This window comes from Ambystoma mexicanum, chromosome 2p (genome assembly GCF_040938575.1).
Source record: "Ambystoma mexicanum isolate Mex_15411 chromosome 2p, UKY_AmexF1_1, whole genome shotgun sequence".
Taxonomy (NCBI): domain Eukaryota; kingdom Metazoa; phylum Chordata; class Amphibia; order Caudata; family Ambystomatidae; genus Ambystoma; species Ambystoma mexicanum.
The window spans coordinates 64,255,644-64,277,716 of NC_090923.1; the positions used below are offsets into that span (position 1 = coordinate 64,255,644).

Genomic DNA, 22,073 nt, shown 5'->3' on the forward strand with positions numbered 1-22,073 from the left:
TAGCCAGCAGACTAGACACCAAGTGCTTAGCCAGCAGACTAGACGCCAAGTGCTTAGCCAGCAGACTAGACGCCAAGTGCTTAGCCAGCAGACTAGACACACCATTTAACTTCACCCTGATGTTGCCAAATAGCTTAAAGTAAGTGGGATGTATTCAAAGACTTCATAAGTGGGAAGCTGTACAATCAAAGGTGGGAAATCTAACCCTCCTAAGCACTTCGCCCTCATGTGGGTGACTACTCCAGTATTCATTTACAATAATTTTCCAGGTAATGCACCCTTTTCTTTTCTCTTTGGTTACACAGGGTGCATACACTTTTTGAAAAAGGACTACAGCTCCTCAGGTAAGCAAGGGCTGTCTGCCTGACAACTCTGCATGCATTGCTCTAGGTACTTCATTGTGGTCTTGTGTTTCAAGACTGCCTGAGTGTTGTTGCCATGGATCACACATTGGAGATTAGGGCATATTGAGTTGGTCTGTTTCCCACTAGTGGAGTCAAGCAGGCTCCATCTGTCCTAGCCTTGATACAGCCACCTCACCATTGCTAGTAACTGGCCCAAAATCTTGTTATACTCTCAAAAAATAATACAGCAATTGCAGAAGGGTTACAACATTGTATAGAGGTGAAGATATAGAGGGTTGTGACAGTGTCAGAGGCATCGCTAGGAGTGGGCTTGGTTGGGGGGGGGCTACAGCCCCAGGGTCTATTGGTTGTAACCCTGGATAGAAGCTCAGGGGCTACAACCAAAAGGCTAGCTAGGCCTGAGTACCAGTAGTCTGACAATCACATAGCCCCAGATCTTTTCCAGACCTAGCAACACCCCTGCCTGTGTTAGTGGGAAGGTGGCTATTCCGGAGACGATTGTGGGCCAATAAGCAACATAGCGACCTATACATTTCTTACAAGAGGCAGGAACCTATACAGCCTTCTCTGCACCAGAGCAGCTGAGTGTGGATCGCCTTGGTTGCTCTTAATGGCCTGGTTCCCACTTAATGTTTTAACTCTCAACATGTTTAGTCTCTCTGAACCTCAGGTCTATAAATTGAGACTCCTCCATGAGTCTGGGCAGGTGATTTAGACCATTGTTTTTAGACCTTGTTTGGTATTGGCTTGTAGGTGCAGCGGCATATTAAATAGGAACGTGCTTTGTACTGATCTCTATTGCCCTCCGGCTCTGGTGGGGAAGGAACAGATATAGTGATGCCCGGTCTTATACAAAATTATCTATTCATGCCTAGCTGGTCAGTCCTGGCCATTATCATCCCACCAGGCCATGCTAAGGAGCCTGACTGCAGCATGTGACATTAACGTGGGAAGCGCGTCCCTCATACCGGCTGGGACACCTACCCAGGTGTGCATCAGCATTAACACTATTTTGTTTTTGGGAAACAGGTTTGTATCGGGAGTATGCAACCTGTTTATCAAAGCCAAAAAAAACTAAAAAAAGATGGCTGCCACGAAGAAAGCAAACAGTGCTATCCAAGGCACCCGATTTCTATGTTCATGACAGCCATTGATCTGGAGGACAAAGCGAAGGCTGGGAGGAGCAGGCCAGGGACATGATGGGAAGCCTTTTCCATTCTAAACCATGAAGTAGTCGGTTGCCAGTTAGAGGGGTAGAGGCGTGATCTGGCAAAGCCTTCAGATTTTGAGTTTATACCATCTGATCAAATCTGATTGGCTACTGTGCGTCATCGGGGTGTTATTGGGCAGAATGGACTGGGACAATGGGATAACATTACAGTGATTTCCATCATATTGGACTGGAATTTCGGCATTGCTCAAATAGTCCAGTGTATGGAGTCCAGTGAGAGCTCATTCTTGTCCACAGTGGAAATTAGATGGACACCAGCTTCTAGTAAACCTCTTTACATATGGAAGATTGGTCAGAGGACTTTAGATCTGTTTTTAAGGAAGGACCTTGGGGTACATTATTTTTCTTTTTAAACACATGTGAACAAGCTACTGAGAGTGGGGAAAGTTCTGTGAGTAGCCACTAAGGCGGGGCTTAACGTGTTTGGCCACGGTTGAGAGGCAGGGGGCCAGCTGGAGAGCCTGCAATATGGGTCCAAGGCTATATGATCTCTGGCAGCAATGAGGAGAAATTACTATGTGATTACATGGAAAGGAGGTTTTCGAATACGATTAAGTCAAGTTCTTTTTTTTCTCTAATTCGATTTGGCCACAAATATATGTTGGGGGAGACCCCCGGCAGCCCTCCCGACCACCATTTTTATCACAATTGCCCCCCCACAAATATTTGCATCAAATTCGTTAAAACAAATTAGACGAATTCGATCATTTCTTCCGCGTTGTAATCTTCCTATCCCAACATAGCCACATGCCACCTACCCACTGCGGGTGTCTTATTCGGGTGTTGTAGTAAAAGGACAGGTCATAGTGCATCTGAAGGTCATAGTGCATCTGAAGGTCATAGTGCATCTGAAGGTCATAGTGCATCTGAAGGTCATCAGTGCCAGTGCAGACCCTAGAGTCTTTGTTTTTCACACACGCCACCGTTGTCCACAGTGAGGGGGTACAGAACCCCCAGAGTCTCCAGATGCCATTGTTTCTAAAGGCCACCTTGCACTGATCGTGGCGTCTAGAATGTTCAGCCCCTAGACTTGCTCAACACAGCATCTTGAGGTGGTCCAGTACAGAATGTGTGCATACACACTAGAGAAGGCCATTCCTCGAGTGAAAGACTGGAATTTTCACCTCCCCTTTTGTTTGTCTCTCCCCTACAGGTCTCTTCCAGAATCGGCGCATCCTGCTCCTTTACTCCCCGGATGACGACTCCTACAGGAAGCTCATTGGCAGCCTGGCCTCCGCTCTCTGTGAGCTTCGGCTGGCAGTTGTGGTGGATTTGTGGCACCATGGTGAGCTGGATCGCCTTGGACCCATGCAGTGGTTCCATCTCCAACGGAAGCAAGTCCTAGAAGAAGGTGGCATGATAGTCCTACTTTTTTCCAAAGGAGCACTGTCCGTGTGTGGCAACTGGCTTCACTCTGACCAGAAGACACATCAGCCGCCATCTTGGGAGGACCCACACAATGCCTTTGCTACATCGTTGAACTGTGTTCTGCCAGATTTCCTCGAGGGACGATTCTCTGGCCGGTACATAGTTGCATGTTTTGAGGATCTCTTTGACTGTAAGGAGATCCCAAAGATTTTCCAGAGGGTACCTGTCTTTTCATTGCCCACGCAATTTACGGAATTCCTATTGGCTCTCTCTAGGGGCCGCCACACATTACCCAGGAAGAAATTGCTAAAGGGTGATGCAGGCAGAATAACTGGCCTGCTCCAGCCTGGTATTAAGCAATGCCAAAGGCAGTCAGATAGGCCGCCTTCGGAATGGCGGAGGACAGATGTTTCATCGGATTCGTCCTCTTTAGACTATAGTAGCGATATCCTGGAATTACACAACTTGGTTTCCAGGTGAAGACTTATCATGCCAGTGTTGTGTGCTGGGGAGTCCTCTGAAAAATGTCCCTGGGGTTGCTGGAAGATCTTGTTCCCGGGGTGACCTCACTGCACAGTATATTGCAGACAGCTTCTGCTCCAGCTTAATATGTGGCTTCAAGACTCTGGTGAGTGTTACAGCTGTGCTCAACTTGAGGTGAGCCCAGTCTGCCCCAACCAGGGCAGAGCGGACGGGGAAGGGGGCAGTGATACTTGTGAATTATCGGACATGGCAAGAAGCAACGGGTTGAGGTGCTCCTGGTATCCACATCAGGCTGCCTCTGAAAAGAGAAAGCTGTGCTGATGTGTGACAAGGATCAGGGTGGAGACTGGATAGCATTGAGAGGAAATTGCAGAGGCTACGCAAGAGGTCCGGAGAGGCAAGCTCTGCCACCACATTCCTGAGGAGAGATGTGCAGGTTGGTGGACGTGACTACGTCTAGGCGTTAGGAGGTGACTAGGGGAAAGGCGTAGCTGACTCCAATTCCAATGATCACGGGTGTTCACCTAACTCTTGGCCCACCTTTGGATTTGCAGAAGAACCCCTGCGCTAAAGCATGTGGGTGGGAACATCATGACGTTCCTCCACTGAACAAACCATGTGTGCATTCAGCAGGTGTGGGACAGGATCTTGCTGAAACCATGTACAAGGATAATTCAAAGTCCATAAATGAACTGTGAAATAGTTTGGGGGTCTAAAAGGGGTCTTAAAAGTTTGGCCATACCCCAAACCTTCCAGCTGGGTTGGAATTTGACATTGAAGGGGAAGGCGTTTTCGATGGTCAAGCGACAGTAGAGAAAGAGACTAAGTAAGATGAGCTCCAATGTCAATTTATGAAATGGTCCTAATTGATCTAGTCTGCTGTCACTGTTTATACACATATGTATTACATTTCTTAGGGATCTAGAATGTGTTCAGCTATACACTGTGGCTGGGTGAAATAGCCAATCACAGGAAGCATTATTGTGGGGCTGGTCAAAAGCAGAACGTCAAGGTGTGGAGGCACCCCCAAGGAATGGCAGGAAGTGCTCCAAGGGCCCCACAAATGCTTCTATCAAAACTTCAATTTTTAGTATTGTTTCCTTTTTAGTAGTTATGAAGGTACCTTCAACTCTCTCTTCCTAAATATCTACCTTCTCGAGCTCTTCGCTCATCCACCTCCAACTCCCTCAGAGACGGTCGCTTCTCCAAGCAACGCGTTGGTGGTAGATCTCTTTCTTCAGCTGGGGCCGCCCTCTGGAACAGCCTCCCTTAAACTTGAGTAGACCCATCTACGGTTCCCGGAAGCCCTTCAAAACCTTTCTCTTTGCTTCCGCCTTTTCTCCTCCTCTCCTCTGCTGACCTCCTGGTTGTTACCAGAACTGCATTGGCGACCTGGACACCCCATGATCTCGGGCCCAGGTCCCCCCTGCCAGCGTCACACACCTGCACTGCCCACCTGGCAACCCCCGCACTTGGGGACTGTTTCTGTATCCCTACAGTTCCCCTACCAGCACTTGAGACCTGATGTATGCACTTACCACTGCACTTGCCACTTGTTGGCTGTTACTTATCATTGTTATCATCTTTCTCATGTGCTGCATTGTCCTTGCCTCCTCCTATGCACTTGTGCGATCTGAATGACACCTGGCATAGTGGGATCGTTGTCTGTATTCCCTCTGTTCCCCCTTCCTTGCCTCGTCGCGCCTTGAAACACTTACGTATAGGTGCATTATAAATGCCATGCCATATCATATCATATCATGTGTACCATGTTGTTTGTCATGTTAGTATGGCCACAAACATGCAAACACATACACACAAAAGTATGTGTTTGCATGTGTGTGGCCATACTTACATGACAAACAACATGGTACATTGAACAATGCGACTTTGCATTTTGTTTAAAATTTGGCACTGCATTTTTGCGCTGCAAGTATCTAAAGTTCAGGAGAAATTCCCAAGTTCAGTTGATTTCTGCATTTTGAAATGTTCAATAATATGAACTTTTCCCCATTCATGAAAGTTACTATCTAAGAGGGAACGTTAACAACTTTATCTAAAAATAGCATGCATACTCCCCTTGAACTCAATACATAGTAACTCACTTAACTCCTTAGATTTCCTCATTCTGCATTCTCACAGATGGCACAGAAAACACTGAGTCTCAAGGACAGTTCAACCCTCTTTATTGTTTTCTTTGTGGGGCCACTGGCCGCCCCTCTCTCTCTCTCTCTCGCCTTCCCGCAACCCTCCTCCCTCTACTGCCTAGGCGCTGGCTTAGACTAATGAGGTTTTCTCTAAAGGTTCTCCATCAGGATCTTTCCCTCGTTCCCTGCTCTCACCGTAGGGTTAGTGTTCTAATGGGAAATGGGGTTGTGCTGTGCAGTTGCTCTGTAGGATTTGTCTGGTATCACTCACAACCACTGTTTCCTTGGCTTTCTATTCTACCTGCTTCTTCTCCCCCAGCTCCTCCCCACCAACCTTCTGTCCCTCAGATGTTTCACTTCTGCATCCTGCTTCCAGACACTGATGTGAAGTATTTTTCCAATCCTCTCACTTTCCAGCCATCGATGTGAAGTATTTTTCCAATCCTCTCACTTTCCAGCCATCGATGTGAAGTATTTTTCCAATCCTATGACTTCCTACTCCTTACTCCCACACTGTTACTTCTATTCCAACACTACGACTCCTCTCACACTGCTACTCTCCTCATCCAACACTACTAGTCATCCCACACAACCACTGCTCTTGCACTACTACTACTCCCACACTATCACTACTCCAGCTCCAACACTTCTCCTCCTCCATGCACCCTATACTAGCCTTCTCACATTCACACCTAACACTATCCTCTCTACACACAGGGCTCACAATCACACACTACAAAACCACTATCATACATAGACCAGTGCCTCACCTGATCCAAATCTCTCCTACACAAAACACTGCTTCCTTTTTGGTCCTTCTGGTCTCTTGGTCAACATCCACTGCATCCTCTGACCTCACCCGATACACCCACACGTCTTGTTACCTGTCCTGTGATTATATATCCATCACTTTGTGAGGGTTGGCCAGTTGTCCCTATCCAATCTCTTTTCTTCCATCCCCTCCCTGGGTGTGTATGGGTGCGAAAACACTTAGAGGTGTTTGAGCCACGCCCACGTTCTCTACATGGGCGTGTCCCCTGAAAAAAACAGCTACCCTGAGCAAATAGTATTGAAGTTTGGTTTCTGTGGCACCTTGGCGAGTAACCATTTGGTTCGTTGCAGGAACATTCCGCTTTCAAGTCCCGGATGGTCAAGTGAATACCTTACATAGCAAGATGACGTTGAGATTTGCCGGTCACACTCACTTTGCAGCTGCTATGTACTGCTGTGTGGCTGCAGGCCGCGTCCCTCCCTCGACAACCGCTCTGCAGCCGCGATCGGGTCTCTGCAGCATTGGATCTCTGATCGAGCCATCAATGATTTTTGTATTTCTCTGCTCCTGTTCCTCTTTTGCTTTCCTGTTTGCACCTTCGAAGGAAAGAGAACACTGGCGAGTATACATGCTTAGAAGAAATGCAGTATACCTGGTTCTGCACAGATACATGCTGGCAAGGAAGGGGGCCCAGAACAGACATTTGTGTTTCGTTGGTTGAGTCCCCACTCTCTAGGGATGGCTCTTGATCGCTGGCCTTACCTCGCACCACCCATGAGAAGTGGCTATTTACCCCAGCTGGCAAGGTCAAGAACTTGGCCTTGTTAGACACCTCCAACCTTTACTTCATGTCTTTCCCCCTTCACTGAGAACAAACTGACTGATCGTGTTATCCAAGTAGAGCCCTTCCATGTCCTTACACTTTGAGACATTGTTCAAACAAGGGGAAATCTGTGCCCAGTAGGACTTCTTCAGCTAACCAGGGCATCATGATCATCATCCTTTGGCCATATATCTGCAAGGTTAGTGTGGCTTGGGGAAAAAGATCTACATCCCATGGACCTAAATTATCGTACCTGCGCTTCTAAGGTGACTATGTCAGTCTTTACAGCTATCCTTTAACTTCGGGAATCCAGGAAGGCCTTTGTCGGGTGTCCTTTTATTTTTATGGTGTGATGGAACTTCTGGTCTGCTCTCTGCGTAGTACAAACGTCCCAGACTGCCGGTTCTGGCTAGCTCTCTTCTTCCGTAAATACATTGGCAGGCTTCTCCTGCTCTGGTTCCAGATTGTTCCTTGAAGCGATATCTTCCACCTGAGCGTTTAAGTGATCAATTTGCTGGAAAAGGCCAATTTCCATCGGCCCTTTGGTTTTATTGGACAAAACGTAGCTAGATGTCCAGGCTTCCCACAGGCATAACATTGGATCACTCCTGTCCTGGGTGAATGTCCAGGCCTCAGGCCTTCAATGAGCATAGGGGCTTTCCTTCGGCTGCAACTGGGGCAATCGGACCAAGTCGTCAGACCATTGGGATCCCCTCCCTTTCCCTTCACATGGGATTTACTTCTCTGGGTTTCTTGTGCCCTCCACTGGTCTCTCTAGCGGACATAACCCATTGATGGGGGTTAGTGGTTTGAATTGCCTCTTCCAGGGTAGTCTCATGTAAATGCCGTGTTACATTCTGGAGATATGGAGGAAGAGATTCTATAAATTGTTTAAAGACCACCATCTCATTGACCTCTTCATAGGTCTTATATTTTAACCAATTGTTATTTAGGCCCCGGAGCCGGTACGACAGTTGTATAGTAATCTCATCTTAAAGTAGACAAAGATGTTGGAGACAAAACCATCAAAGGTCCAATCTTTTCCTAGAGTCTCCAAAATGGCTCTCTTCAAGTCTTCATCTGGGGCCTGTTCATGCAGACTTTTTGCTTGGAATGCTTGGTGGGCTACTCTGAATAACAAGGGGGGTTGTACTTGCTCGCTCAATGTATTGTGATACACACCTGCCGTTTCCGCCACCCTCTTAAAATTTATAAGGAAGGCAGACAGATTTTCTCCATTCCAAGATTTTGTAGGATAGCGAGTACTATCACACACAACACACACAGGTAAAGTTTACTGGTTACTTTAGCTATTCTATTTCTTACATAATCTATTAGGCCCTCCAGCCAAAAGTAACTCTGCCCTCAATGTTGTTTCTGACCCTCTGTGTCAGTGATTTGCCACCTATCTAGGATGAGGAAACAGAAAAAGACTGACCCTATTTCTCAACAACTATAAAAGAAACATCAAGACACACACACACACACTGTGTGTCCTGTAACAGGTTCTAGCAGGATACCACACTTCCTTTAATATTCCTGCTCTGTAGAACAGAATGTTTAAAAATGATTATAAAAATGTGGACCATAACAGTGCACATATTACTAGCATAGTGTTTCCCATTATTTCTCGGAAATGCCTTATTGCTGACTGACCGGTTTCAGTGGCTATTGTCAGTGTTGCCACTTTCTTCAGGACCTTAAATGCTCACTTTCTTGAAGAGCATTGGTACAGCTGCTCCTCGGATCTCAATTGGGTAAGGTTGTTCTTCTCCCAGGTCGCCCGTATTTGCTCCACCAAACACCGGGCTGGTTAACCCCTTCTGTTTCTCCCTCAGGGTTCCCCACTTGCTAAGACTGAGAAATTCAAACTTCACTCTGATCTCCCAGACTTCTCAGTCCCAAGACTTGGTACTGGTGGTTACACAGGAATATCTGCTCTTGGATGTCTCGCTTGGGTTCCTTAGGCACAGGTCGACCTGTGTGTTATGATCTTCTGTATTCCACATCTGACAGTCTAGAGTCTCAAGATCAATTTAAGGATCACTGTTGAAAACCTTTGTCGGGCCTATGGCTGTACCTCTCTCTCTCACTTTCCAGTGAACCTCTTCCCTAACCCAGGCATCTGTAACCCCGATTAGTGCTATCCATTTTTGAGTGAAACTGCTTAGGTTCTGGCTTATACTCATGATGTTCTATCTAAACAGGCTCTACTACCTACTCTCACAGTAGATTAATGGTAATTAGGGTTGTGCCTCACAGTTGCTCTGTTAAATTCATTTGGTGACACTTGCCAGCACCAGTACCTTACCCTTTTATCTGCCTACTTCCTCTCTCCTGACTACACCCCAGCAACCCTCTGTACCTCGGATGCACTTCCTGCCTCCACCCCTTTGATGTTAGCTCTTCTTCCAATCCTCCCACTCTACTATTACTCCATCCTTCCACAGAATGGTTTCTCTTCCCATAATGCTACTCCTCTTCCACACTGCCACTCCTCCCAAGCTCACGCCGCTAATCCTCCCTCTCCCACACTACTTCTCTTCCTCCCACACTAGCACTTCTACCACACTACCACTCTTCCCACACTCACTTCTTCTCCTCGCACACTACCACTCTTCCCTCATTACACTCCACCCACACTACTACTACTCCTCCCAAACTACTAATTCTCCCACACTACTACTTGTCCCAAAGTACTACTTGGCCACCCTCATTGCACTCTGTATCCGTCGTCACACATTCACAACTTTCACTATCCCCTATACACGCACGACTCGCAATCACGCACATTTACACTATAGAACCCCATCACTCCTAACCACTATCACTCCTAAGAGAATATCTCACCTGATCCAAAGCTCTCCTCCACAATCCATCACTCCACATTCCTCTGCTGATCTGTCCACCATCTCCTCTGACCTGCTGCATTTACAGCTGCAGTCCTAATGAAAAACTAACCACAGTGAAGACTTGTTCAGGAAACCTATTAGACTGATACTGAGTGGAAAGATTAAAGTCACTGAGAGAAGATAGGAGATCTCGGTACTAAGAAGAGAGACGTACAAGACACAAATACACAGGATGCTAGAAAACACATAGGTTCTAACCAGAAGCAGGGTGCAGGAACCCCTTAAGCCTGATATAAAGAAGTGATACATGAAAGACACAACGCAGGCTTCTGGAAACCCTTCAGCCTGAGACTGAGCAGAAATGGAGTCGTCGTGAGCCTGCTTTGGGGAATATTGGCATGTCTTCTTGAAAATATGCTCTATGGTTATCATATACTGTTGGCTAGTTCCTTTGTGTCACCAACTCGACTACATGCCACTACCAGTAGTATCAACGTTATCATCTGTGGGGAGGTTCACTAGTAAGAGAGCTACTATTCCTTTATAAAACACCAGCATGACTCCATCTTCCATTCCCCATTTTCTCCATAGCCATCCCTGATGCATTAAAGGAATCCCAATGTTCTGTTTATAGAGGATGCTGCATCATCCAACCACTCTGATTATGCTTAAATATATTTTGGAAATGTGGCTTGGCTATTACAGTACATCCAGGTTTCGACACTGCTGGGAGCTTGGAGCTAATTAACTCCTGCTTCTACCCAAGGAGAGCCTGGTTAGCTTAAAACCAACAGTTACCAGGAGCTCCTTTTGGCTCCCCAGGCTAACTAGTGCCTTACAAACATGCATATGTGACATTAACTTTGAGGGGCTCATGTTGGTCAGATTCATACATTTGAAGGCAGGGAGCGGTTACGTTTAAACTGTAACGTAAGCAGCTCCGCGCCCTAGTCACCCTGACTTGGTCTCTACTAAGCACAAAGCTTGTTCTAACTTATTTACTAAGAGGGTTGCACTTATAAATGTCAAAGGTTTCTCACCCACACCAGATACTTTTGATGTTGGGCCCAGTTCTGAAAAGGAGAGCCATTGCCTGCTCTTTAAATACATGCCTGTCCTGTTTGGATGACTAACAATCCTGAACTAATTCACTGAGATGCCACAACTTTCTGTGTACCTTTTAAATGATGGTGGCACCACCCTCCCTGGCCATGCCAGACTTACATTATTTGCATTTGTGAAGTTGATGTCCATAGCACTTGCAGTGGTAGTTGTAGTTATGTATATTGTACACACTGCATCATCTGAAACTTGAACTCTTTTGTTTCACACTGTAGCACCACATGTGTGGAGACATCAGTTTATTGTTAAGTGTGTCTGTTTTACCTTGTAAATATCTAGGAGTTCAAAAGATGTGTGTGTGTTTCATTACCTAGCATCATACAGATTTATTTTTGTACTGACTATTGGAGCCAAGACTTCTCGAATAAAGAATAGTTTTTTAATAAACATTTTAGTTTCTGTTTTTGCCTCCCATATTACTGCTCTACGTAATAGAACAAGGTTAATAGAGTCCTCTGCCCTTTTGGAAAGCACTCGGAGAGCTAAAGTGTCAGCACTTACTTGAGAAGCTTTGTTTTATTTATTATTTTTAAATGTTTTATTTTGTTTATTTGTAACGTGCCATAGCCCACAGGCATTAGTGCGCACCCTTGGTTGGGTCAAGGACGCAATACCTTGGTTGGGTTGGCGGTGGGGAAGTTAAGTCACTGCCACAAGTGCAATGGTTTGGTGTTTGGCTGGATCATCTGGACTCAGGTCTGCATGAGTGGGGTTGGGGGCTAGAGCCACTGAATGACAGATCTGCTTCTGGTTCTATAGACATGACAACACTAGGAGAAAGCAAAGAAATGAAGTGTTAAGATGGGCCCGAAACTTCCAAGTATGCCAGAGGAAATGAAGCACATCCAAACCGGACTCTATGATGAAATAGACACAGTGCAAGGCAAAGCCCAACTTTATTATCATCCAAATAAAGCAGGGGCAATATGCAAGCAGTACAATCTTGAAGCTCTCAACAAGAAAATAGAAAAATGTTTGTTAAATACTAAGAACGCATCCTTAATGACATCACGTAATCATAGGATTGGCCAATAGGTATGGCTACATATAGATGGTAAAAGGCTTAAGCATTTAATTGGGCTACACATATCGATGGCTCTGCCTGAGACTACCATTATTTTGATAAAGGTAAGACTAAATAATTTCTTCATTAAGGGTTTGGTTGACACATAGTTCAATGGGCAGCATGACTCTATGGGGCTCATTCATGGAATTTGTGCACCGGAAAACTGGATTTGTGCGCCATTCTGCCCGCAAATCCCCATTTATTAAACATGGCTTTGCGGGCAGAATGGCGCCCAAATCCCCGTTTCTGGCGCCAAATTCCATGAATCAGCCCCTATGTATTTTGATAGGTTGGTAAAGTTCTAACCAACCTCGGACACTTGACAGGTTATCAAGATAAGACAGGGTGTAGGGTGAGAGAGTCCTATAGACTGTCCTTTGTTCATTTAAAGAGGATACCATCCCTCATCCTCAGCCCATGAGACTGGGCAATTACTTTGTACTTGACCTTGCAAGATGGCTTATGTATGTGTGTATGTTTAGAGAGTTTTACAGGTGTCCTATATTATGCTGGCCGCTAATGAATAGCTAGTGTTTCTCCATTTATGAGTCACGTGTTAGAGGACCTTGAATGAAATGTAATTTGCTCTGTCATTCTGTGGATACAGTCTTTTGAGTTCTCTCAAATTCATGAAGCTGTTGTCTATTTAAAAGCATGGTGCAGCATGCATCCATTTTAAAGATGATGGCTGCCCCATTACACTGTGATTTCTATGTTAATGAGCTATAATTATGTTTGTGTTGCATTCACCTTATACGATAGTTCTGTTAGTGTTCTTCATGTCTTGTGGTTGCTATATTAGTATCCTTTGTGTATAACTGCATATTTGACCTAGAATTTGCTTTATGTCTAATGCATGCACTTGTTACTGGTGCAACACTAGCTAGACTGTGTTTGTTATCTTCAGCTTAGATTGTCTCTATGCCTTTTTGTACCTGCCTTGGAAAAGGGCACTATGGTTTGCTTAGTGTATAACTCTTCTGACCTGTGCGATATTGGATCGGGACAGAGCAGAAGCTATGTATGATGTATACATCTGCCTCCCAACATTCCCCCCTCTGAGTCCTCAACCACACACTTCCTTCTGCTCTCTCGCAGATAGGGCACCTTGGGTACCCATATTTTCATCACTCCTCTCAAGCTATCTCCACATCTCACATGTTCATCAATGCTGCAAGACATGTAGTTAAATACCCCAGCGATATCACAATTCACCCAGGGCTCCTTGTAATTCCGTGGCTCTGGGGGATACTTAAACTTTGACCATGTAGGGGCTATATGGTTGTCTTCTGCTTGGGTATGGAGGAGAAAGTCATCCAGGTGTATCTCTATTTTCATTCCCACTGCCTTTTTGGCACTCTTTTTGCATTGACTTATCGCTATTCTCATGGTACAGATAGGCAAAAGTACCAGTACTAGCAAGTAGTATTTTGAATGTGTAAGCCAACCAGGAGGGTATCCATGAGAACAGGTAGCTGAACCAGATATCATCTGCAATGTCTCCCACGGTGTGCAGTCATAATGTCGACATCAATAATGTCGACAGTCAAAATGTCGACAAATTAATGTCGAAAAACAATAATGTCGACAAACAAAAATGTCGACATTATTCGATATTTTTTCGACATTAATTTAGTGTATGCATAAATAAATAAATAAATATATATATGATGTGTTGAGTATGAGGGGTGGTTGGGGGGGTGTGGGGGGGTGGCAGGGGGGTGTTGGGTGAGGGGGGGGTTGGGGGGGGACCCCCTCATAGTAAATACAATTTTTATTTATTTAATTATTGAATAAATAAATAAATAAATAATTGGTATGTGTTGAGTATGAGGGGTGAAAGGGTGGTTGGGGGGGTGTGGGGGGGCGGCAGGGGGGTGTTGGGTGAGGGGGGGTTGGGGGGGGACCCCCCCATAGTAAATACAATTTTTATTTATTTAATTATTGAATAAATAAATAAATAATTGATATGTGTTGAGTATGAGGGGTGAAAGGGTGGTTGGGGGTGTGGGGGGGGGGGTGGCAGGGGGGTGTTGGGTGAGGTGTTGATAGTTTTAAGGGTTTATAGTCATAATGTCAAAAAAAAAAATGTCGACATTTTTTTTTCGAAAAAATGACTTTTTACATAGTATAGGATGTCGACATTATTATTTTCGACATTTTTTTTTCGACATTTTTGTCTGTCGACATTTTTTTTTCGACATTATGACTATAAACCGTCTCCCACCTCTTCCACCATTTTGTTGTGCAATTCTGTCAATGTGGGTATTTCCTCTGTGAGGATCCCATTTTCCTCATCATGAGTGGGTTTGTAAATGCAGCAAGGCAGGCCAAAGTTTGCACACATGCCACCCTCCATAGCTGTTATCAGATTGAGGACATGTCTGTTTTGAAGGGTCATAAGCCTTATTGCTCTCTGCGCTTCCCTATCAGCATTAAAGCCTCATACAGTTGTGTTCATTGTCTTCAGCAACTCCCTTTGGGTTATTTGTAACCACCTGGCATTAATATTAGAGCCTGCAACTCAGGAGTAAAGATGGTTGCAAATAATGTTTCTGTTTTATTGAAGAAATTATGCTCATCTGGTATTTCATCATATGCCACCACCTATTTTGCTGAAAAGTAATGACTTATTTGTGTGCGTTTGATGGGTGGGGACCATTTATTTCTTAGGTGGGTATTCATCTGGGGAAAATCAACAATCTGTACCTCACTCTGAGGCACTACCAAAGCTGCTGAACCTATCACTACCAGGGTGCACAGGCCTCCCCAATTTGGGGAAAGCAAGTAGGCCTTCGCTCCAGAAGCACAGTAGTGGTACAGAATCACTGCTGTACCTTTTATACTAGGTATGTAAAAAATGTACCCACAAACTGTATTCATTCCCACCTTCACTGTGCCCTTATTTCAGAAGCACAGAGTCAAATCTTTCATTGGTCTTATTGGCACTGGTCACCTCTCATGCTCTACCCAAGTGAGTAGTTTTGTATACACGGTCCATTTTCTGAGACATTGGACATTTGTATTCTGTACAATCACTTTAGGCTGTCCTGGGAGTGCTAATGCTTTTCACCCTATCAATTCTTCAGGCCACCCGCTGACAGTAAGTATGCTTCCACCTATTTGTAACTGGCCTCTATTGAAGCACAAGGGTGTTTCCACTGGTGTTGTACTCATTTACTGGTTTGGCTGTATTATAAATTATCAGCTGCCTTAATGCAACAAAAATAATAAATTAAAGACCACAGAATGTAAAGAACAGTTCTACAACCATGATAGCCAGTGAGTTTACCTTCTTACTGGCTAAAAGGCCATACCTAATCGTATTAATGCATGCATCTTCCTACCAAAGAAAATATTTCAGCCTTCTCTTTTCAAAAATATAAATGCCTACCAGGACAACTTCAGTTAAACATGCAAGAAAAATGTCTACAAAAGTGATCAATATTTTTCGATTTCAAACCATATAGCTGCATGTTCCGTGTGCCAAATCCCTAAAAGAGAATAAGCATTCAGTATGAATGAGAGAATCTGAACAAAAAAAGTGCAAGTGCCTCAATGACGGATGTTAACTGAGGAACATTCTCTTGCTGGGAGGTTTAGTTCAGTTCATTGTATTCTTGTTGTTTCTCTTGCTGTTGATTGGCTCTGGTCATCGATCGTGTCTGAAGTTGCTGAACCTCTTCTTCACCTTTGCACTCAGTATCCATGGACAGGGGGAGTCTTGCCTCTTTACACCTTGATGTTCTGGATCCAGGATCTCATGCCTTAAAACTTGACAGCAGATGGAGTGACAGCTTTTACTATATATGGCAATCAAACCATAGCCTATGTCACTTCCTAACAAAGTTCCGACATAACACCCTGTCCCCAGGGTAAAGCAGGAGGGGTCTTAGCAAACTGTCCATGCCATTTGTATGTTGCCTTAATTTGTGTTTTTCATATTCACCTGCCACATCTGCATCTGTTGAGACATACATTTAAGAGATTCCGTCATAGCTGTCAAACAATCGTGCATCTCTTTCCCTAATACAATAGCAGTGTTCTCTGTGTTGGTGTGAGTTTCTGTTGGAGGAGCAATGGGTGTAGGTATTCTGCGTCCTGTCACCAGCTCATGCGAAGTCATGTGATGGTCAGAGCTTTGCTGATTATGTAAGGCAAATATTGCTAGGGGAAGGCAATGTAACCAACTCTTTTTCAGGGTCTCTTTTAGTTTGGAAATGTGCTCTTTTAAGAGACCATTGAGCCGCTCACGAATGCCATTTACTTTTGGGTGATAGGCAGAAGAGAATGTCTGCGTTTATCCCCAAGAGGATAGTGATGTGATTGAAAACCTCATTTACAAAATGCAGTCTGTTTCTGGAAAGCAACACATCGCACACTCCCCACCTGGGAAATACCTAGCATATTAGGAACATTGCTGCACATGTGGCATCAGGATATCTCCATGGCCTAGCTCCGATACATCAGAGAAGGGACATACGACCACTAACAGGTACCTGCAGCCATTACAAATGTGTGTCATGCCTACATAGTCAATATGTAGGTACTGAAATGCTCCTGTGGGACATGGTATTGCTCCTCGCACAGTTCTCAAGGTATGCCCAGCAGTGAACCTCTGACAAATAAAACAATTGATAACAAAATTAGCAACATGCTCTGTTAAGTTAGAGATGAACCAGTCCTCCGAAATCAGTATTGCGAGACCTTCTCTTGATGTGTGTGCTGGTTAGTGCATCTGTTCTAATGCTATTGAAAGCAGCCCGTGGGGCGTAACTGTCAGGAACCATATTACCTCCCTGATCCCTCTTCTCACCTGAGTCCTCAAATGTATCATTGGAATCCTCTGACACCTTCTTCTTCCTAGTCCTCTTAGTCTCTTTAGGCTTTCGTTCTTTTTTAATGTGCAAGTAAGCGCAGGCTCCCTCGGAGGCCACCGTGACCTGCAAGGGAACAGCCTTACGGGGAACCCCAAGGAGCAAGCTCCCAAAATGTCTCAGGGAAAAAGCCAGTTGTGGCGGAAAAAAACCTGTTTGAATAGGATGATCCTGATGTAGTCTGAGTTGTGATAATTTTGAATAAAGATGTCCTGTTAAGCGTGTAGAAATAGTTCTTCCTTACAGCGAGTTCACGATGTGACCTCGTCAGGTGTTGGTATCCTGTGATCTACAATTTGTCAGGTAAAATTGAAGGCAGCCAAATAGATATGTCCAAATGCTACCTGAAAAGAATCTCCTAGGACGGGAGATCCCAGTGGATGTAGAACAGTTGAAACAGAAAGCAGCAAAGAGGACAGTCAACCAGAGGAGGAAGAGAGAGAGAGAGAGAGAGACTGACTAGTAAAGGAAACAGCCAAAACGAAAGCAACTCAGAACCCATAGGAAGGTGCACAAAAAAGTACGCGGGAAAATGAAACAGAAGAGATCAGAACAGAATCCCTACTGGAAGAGGAAAAAGTGAAACGGAACAAAAATAGGGAAAGGTTTCTTAGTCAAACGACTAACGGAGATAGGCGCTAGCACTAGGGAGACATGTACGAGCAGCGCAGAACCAAAAACTGATACAGCGCATCCCGGAAGTGATCGCCTATATTAGACAGGCGTCCATCTTGGGAGTAAACTAGACCGTTGAATGCAGTTCAAGCGTACCTTACCTCCCAACCTCCACAGAGTCCAGCTTTTCCAAGGACGGCGCATGACAGTATGCCTCCCTTTCATCGCCACCCCTACTGGCTTGGCCGGGTGCAACCTATGGAACCGTTGGATCAGGCGGGGGGCATGAATATGCCAAACTGGTTCCCAGGTTCTTTCAGTAATCGAATAACCCTTCCAGTGAACAAGATATTGTAGCTCACCACGCGTATAGCTTGAATCTACCAGTCTGTCCACCTCATATTCTTCAGGCTCTTGTTGTGTGGTTGACCTGAGTCCAGGGAGTAGTCTTTTATATGGGTCTACCACATAGTCCTTTAGCAGAGAGGTGGGAAACACTGGATGGACCCTCTTTAGAGATGGAGGCAGTTTGAGCTTAAAGGCAACGGGGTTAATTCGAGAAATGATGGGAAAAGGACCGATGTAACAGGATGAAAACTTCCCATGATGTACCCATCGAGGCAAATACTTTGTGGATAACTATACCGAAGTATCCTCCTTCCAATCAGGGTTAGGTCTACGATTGCGATCAGCCTGAGTCTTGTAAGATTGACGTCTCTCTTCTAGAGCACTCAAGGCTACCTTGTGGACCTGTTTCAGATGGTAGAGTAAACTATCCACTGTAGGGGAGTTAGTGGAGGATAAACCGCTCCATGGAAGATGATAGGGATCAAACCCATAGGTAGAAGAGAATGGGCTCATGTTAATGGTCGAAAGTCTGGTGTTATAAGAAATTCAGCCATCAAGCGATATTCGCCCCAACCAGCTTGCACCACATTGCAGAAACAACAGATATTGCACTAGGGTAGCATTAAGCCTTTCCATCTGCCCATTAGTCTGGGGATGATACCCCGAGGAAAGTGCCCTATGGACGCCCATCTGATCACAGAGAGAAGACCAGAACTTAGAAGTGAACTGCGTACTCGGAGTCCTAAGGGTGTCCTGAATGCGGTTTTCCATTCGTCCCCTCTCTTGATTCAGAGCAAATGATCAGAATATCAGAAATAATGGTACGTGGTATTCCGTGTAGTCTTACAATGTCCTTGAGAAACACTTTGGTTGTTTCTGGAGCAGACGGGACATTGGGAAGTGCTGAGAAATGTGCCAATTTACTATAGGTATCAACTGTTACCATGATAGCAGAGCATTGGTTAGAGATAGGTAAATTGGCTATAAAATCCATTGAGATTTGTTCCCAGGGTCGTGATGGCAATTCACTCTGTTGAAGGAGTCCAATAGGCTTCTGTCTGGACACCTTACTGGAAGCACAAACAGGACAGATCTCGATGCATCGCTTGACATCCTTATGCATCGAAGGCCACCAGAACTGTCTGGAAAGTAAATCCAGTGTGGCTTCTTGACCCTTGTGACCGTACATAGGAGAGTCATGGCACCAGTGTAGTGCATGTGTCTGTAGTTGAGAGGACGGTAAAAAGAGAGCATGTTTGTGTAACAATAAACCGTCCCTGAGCCGTCTTAAGTCACTGAGAAGCAATTCTTTTTTACACCGTCTGGTGCTATTCCTAACCTCCTGAGGAAATGGAACCACAGCATCCAGGAAAAGTTGATTCGGTAATAAGAGTTCATTACTCATATACAAACCTGACCAGTCTCCCAAACTTTAGGACAAGGCGTCAGCCACCACGTTCTTTGAACCAGGAACATAGGTTATGTTGAAGTCAAAGTGTGAGAAATAATATGCCCATCTGGCATGGCAAAAGTTCTTGCACTCCATTTGCTGAAATACCTTAAAGTTACGATGGTCAGTTCTGACCAGAAAGGGGTGAGTAGCGCCCTGGAGAAGATGACGCCATTCCTTGCATGTTTGTCGAATGGCCAATAATTATTTTTCAAGCACAGAATAGTTCCTTTCGCTGATGGTTAATGTGCGTGAGTAATAGGCAATGGGATGTTCAATATCTTCCCTCTCCTGTATGAGAACTGCCCCTATAGCACCTCCGGATGCGTCTGCCTCCAAGACAAAAGGTTGGGTTTGATCTGGCTGTATCAATATTGGAGCTGTGGTAAATAGATGTTTTAACGTCTGGAAGGCTTCTAGTGCAGCTGGCAAGAAAGCAAAAACAACTCCTTTTTTCAGTAAGGAAGTAATGGGTAATATCACTTCCCAGAGGTTGGGTATAAAATGCCTATAAAAATTAGCTAGGCCCAAAAATCTTTGCACCTCCTTCACGGAGGTAGGTTGTTTCCAGTCCACAATGACCTTCACCTTCTCTGGATCCATCTGGACTCCATCCGGGATAAGAATGTATCCCAGGTATGACACAGTTGATGCCTCAAAGATACATTTCTCAGGTTTGACATACAAGTTGTGCTTCTGTAGTCTTCGTAACACCTCCTTCACCTGTTTGCGGTGCTCTTCTTATGTGGTGGAAAATACAAGGATGTCATCCAAATATACCGCCATGGACAAGAATAAAAGATCCGCAAATATTTTATCAATGAACCTCTGAAAAATTGCTGGAGCATTCACAAGGCAGAAGGGCATGACCCGATACTCGGAGTCCTAAGGGTGTCCTGAATGCGGTTTTCCATTCGTCCCCTCTCTTGATTCGGAGCAAATGATATGCCCCACGGAGGTCCAATTTAGTAAAGTATTGAGCCCCATGAACCACCTCCAGAATGTCCCTGATGAGAGGCATTGGATATCGGTCTCGTATGGTCAGGTGATTGAGACCCCTGTAATCGATACAGGGTCTCAATTCCGAGGAACCTTTCTTAGAAATGAAGAACAAAGAAGCTCCTCCAGGGGACCTAGATTCCTGAATAAGTCTGTTATGGAGGTTAGCTTCCAGATATTCCTTAAGTGCCTTTTTCTCTGGGATACAAAGAGGAAACCTCAGACCGAATGGTATCTGTGCGCCCTCTTGGAGTTCAATGCCACAGTCTTCTGGTCTGTGTGGAGGCAATAAATGTGGAAGGTGATCTTCAAATACCTCAGTGAATTCCTGGTACTGTCTTGGTACCGAGGATATCGTCTTTGTGAAACGGCCTCACAGTCCTTGAGGCAATGCTGGGAAAAGAAGGTTGAAGCAAAACAAAGAGTATTCGTCTTCCAATCTATTTTGGGATTATGATACCTCAACCATGGAATACCCAGGATTACTGGAAAGTGAGCCGCTCTGATGATGTCAAACAACAACTGTTCGGTATGACTGCCCAATGCTAGATCCATGGGAGAGGTCTCCAAGACTATGGGTCCAGAAGACAACTGCGTTCCGTCAGCTCCTTCAACAGTAATAAGCTTTGTCTCCTCCAGCAATGGTATTCCATTGGTCTTGGCCCATGTTATATCAATGAAATTGCCAGCTGTGTCACAGTCCAGCATGGCAAGAGTCTTTAGAGTCCTGGTAGGATGAAATTTCTAACTGTGTAGAGAACACCATGAGACAGCTGTCCTCCTCTTTTTCTATTGTTTGAGTATTGTTGCAGGGAGTTGTGTGATAACCCCCATTACCTCCCCTGCATAGGTACAGGGCTGAGCGTTTCCCTGCCGCTTGAGAAGGACTTCTGGACAGGCATTTAGTTGGTGTTTAGCAGAATCACAATGGGCACAGAGCCCCTTTTCCCTTCTTTCAGCTGGCGATAAAGGTCCTCTCATGGTGCCTATCTACATAGGTTCATCTGGTGGTCCTCGGTCTCTAGAGGGGGGATGGTGAGCAAGGAGGTGGGAGGTAATATTGTCTTCTTCTTTTCTCCATTCTCCTCTCTTGACACCAGAATTCTAACTGAAGTGCAGCTGTGGCTAATTCCTGAAAGCCATGAGGTCTGGGTATACAAGCCAACTCATCCTTATTCTCCTCATGTAGTCCCCTTCTAACCAAAGTCTGTTGACCAGAATCTGGCCATCCTGATAACAAGGATAGTTTTTGAAACTGAGAAATATAAGTCTGTACATCTTGTGAGCCTTGTCTTATCTCCACCATGGCTTCGAAGGAGGAAAACTGCACCTCTGGACGATCAAATCGAATTTTTAAGCTTTGCACAAACTGCAGATAATTAGTCATTGATGGGTCTGCATTCGTTTCCCAGGCGAGGGCATTGCCTACCAGATTGGCAACCAGGAACCCTACCTTGGATTGGTCTGTTTCATAGGTCTTTGGGCGGAATTAAAAATATACTTACAGGCATCCAAAAATTCTTTCAGTTGTTTAGGGTTGCCATCAAATTTTCCA

The 22,073-nt window shown here is 45.0% G+C and overlaps 1 protein-coding gene across 1 annotated transcript in view; it reads left to right on the plus strand.

Annotated features, from left to right (window-relative positions):
- The window catches only part of IL17RC (interleukin 17 receptor C), a 220,000-nt gene extending 208,450 nt beyond the window's left edge, over positions 1 to 11,550 (plus strand). The window contains exons 18-19 of the mRNA XM_069646179.1: positions 306 to 344; positions 2,750 to 11,550. Coding sequence (XP_069502280.1) covers positions 306 to 344; positions 2,750 to 3,444 — 734 coding nt within the window. The 3' untranslated portion in view covers positions 3,445 to 11,550. The remainder of the gene's footprint in view (positions 1 to 305; positions 345 to 2,749) is intronic.
- Positions 11,551 to 22,073: the final 10,523 nt, after the last annotated feature.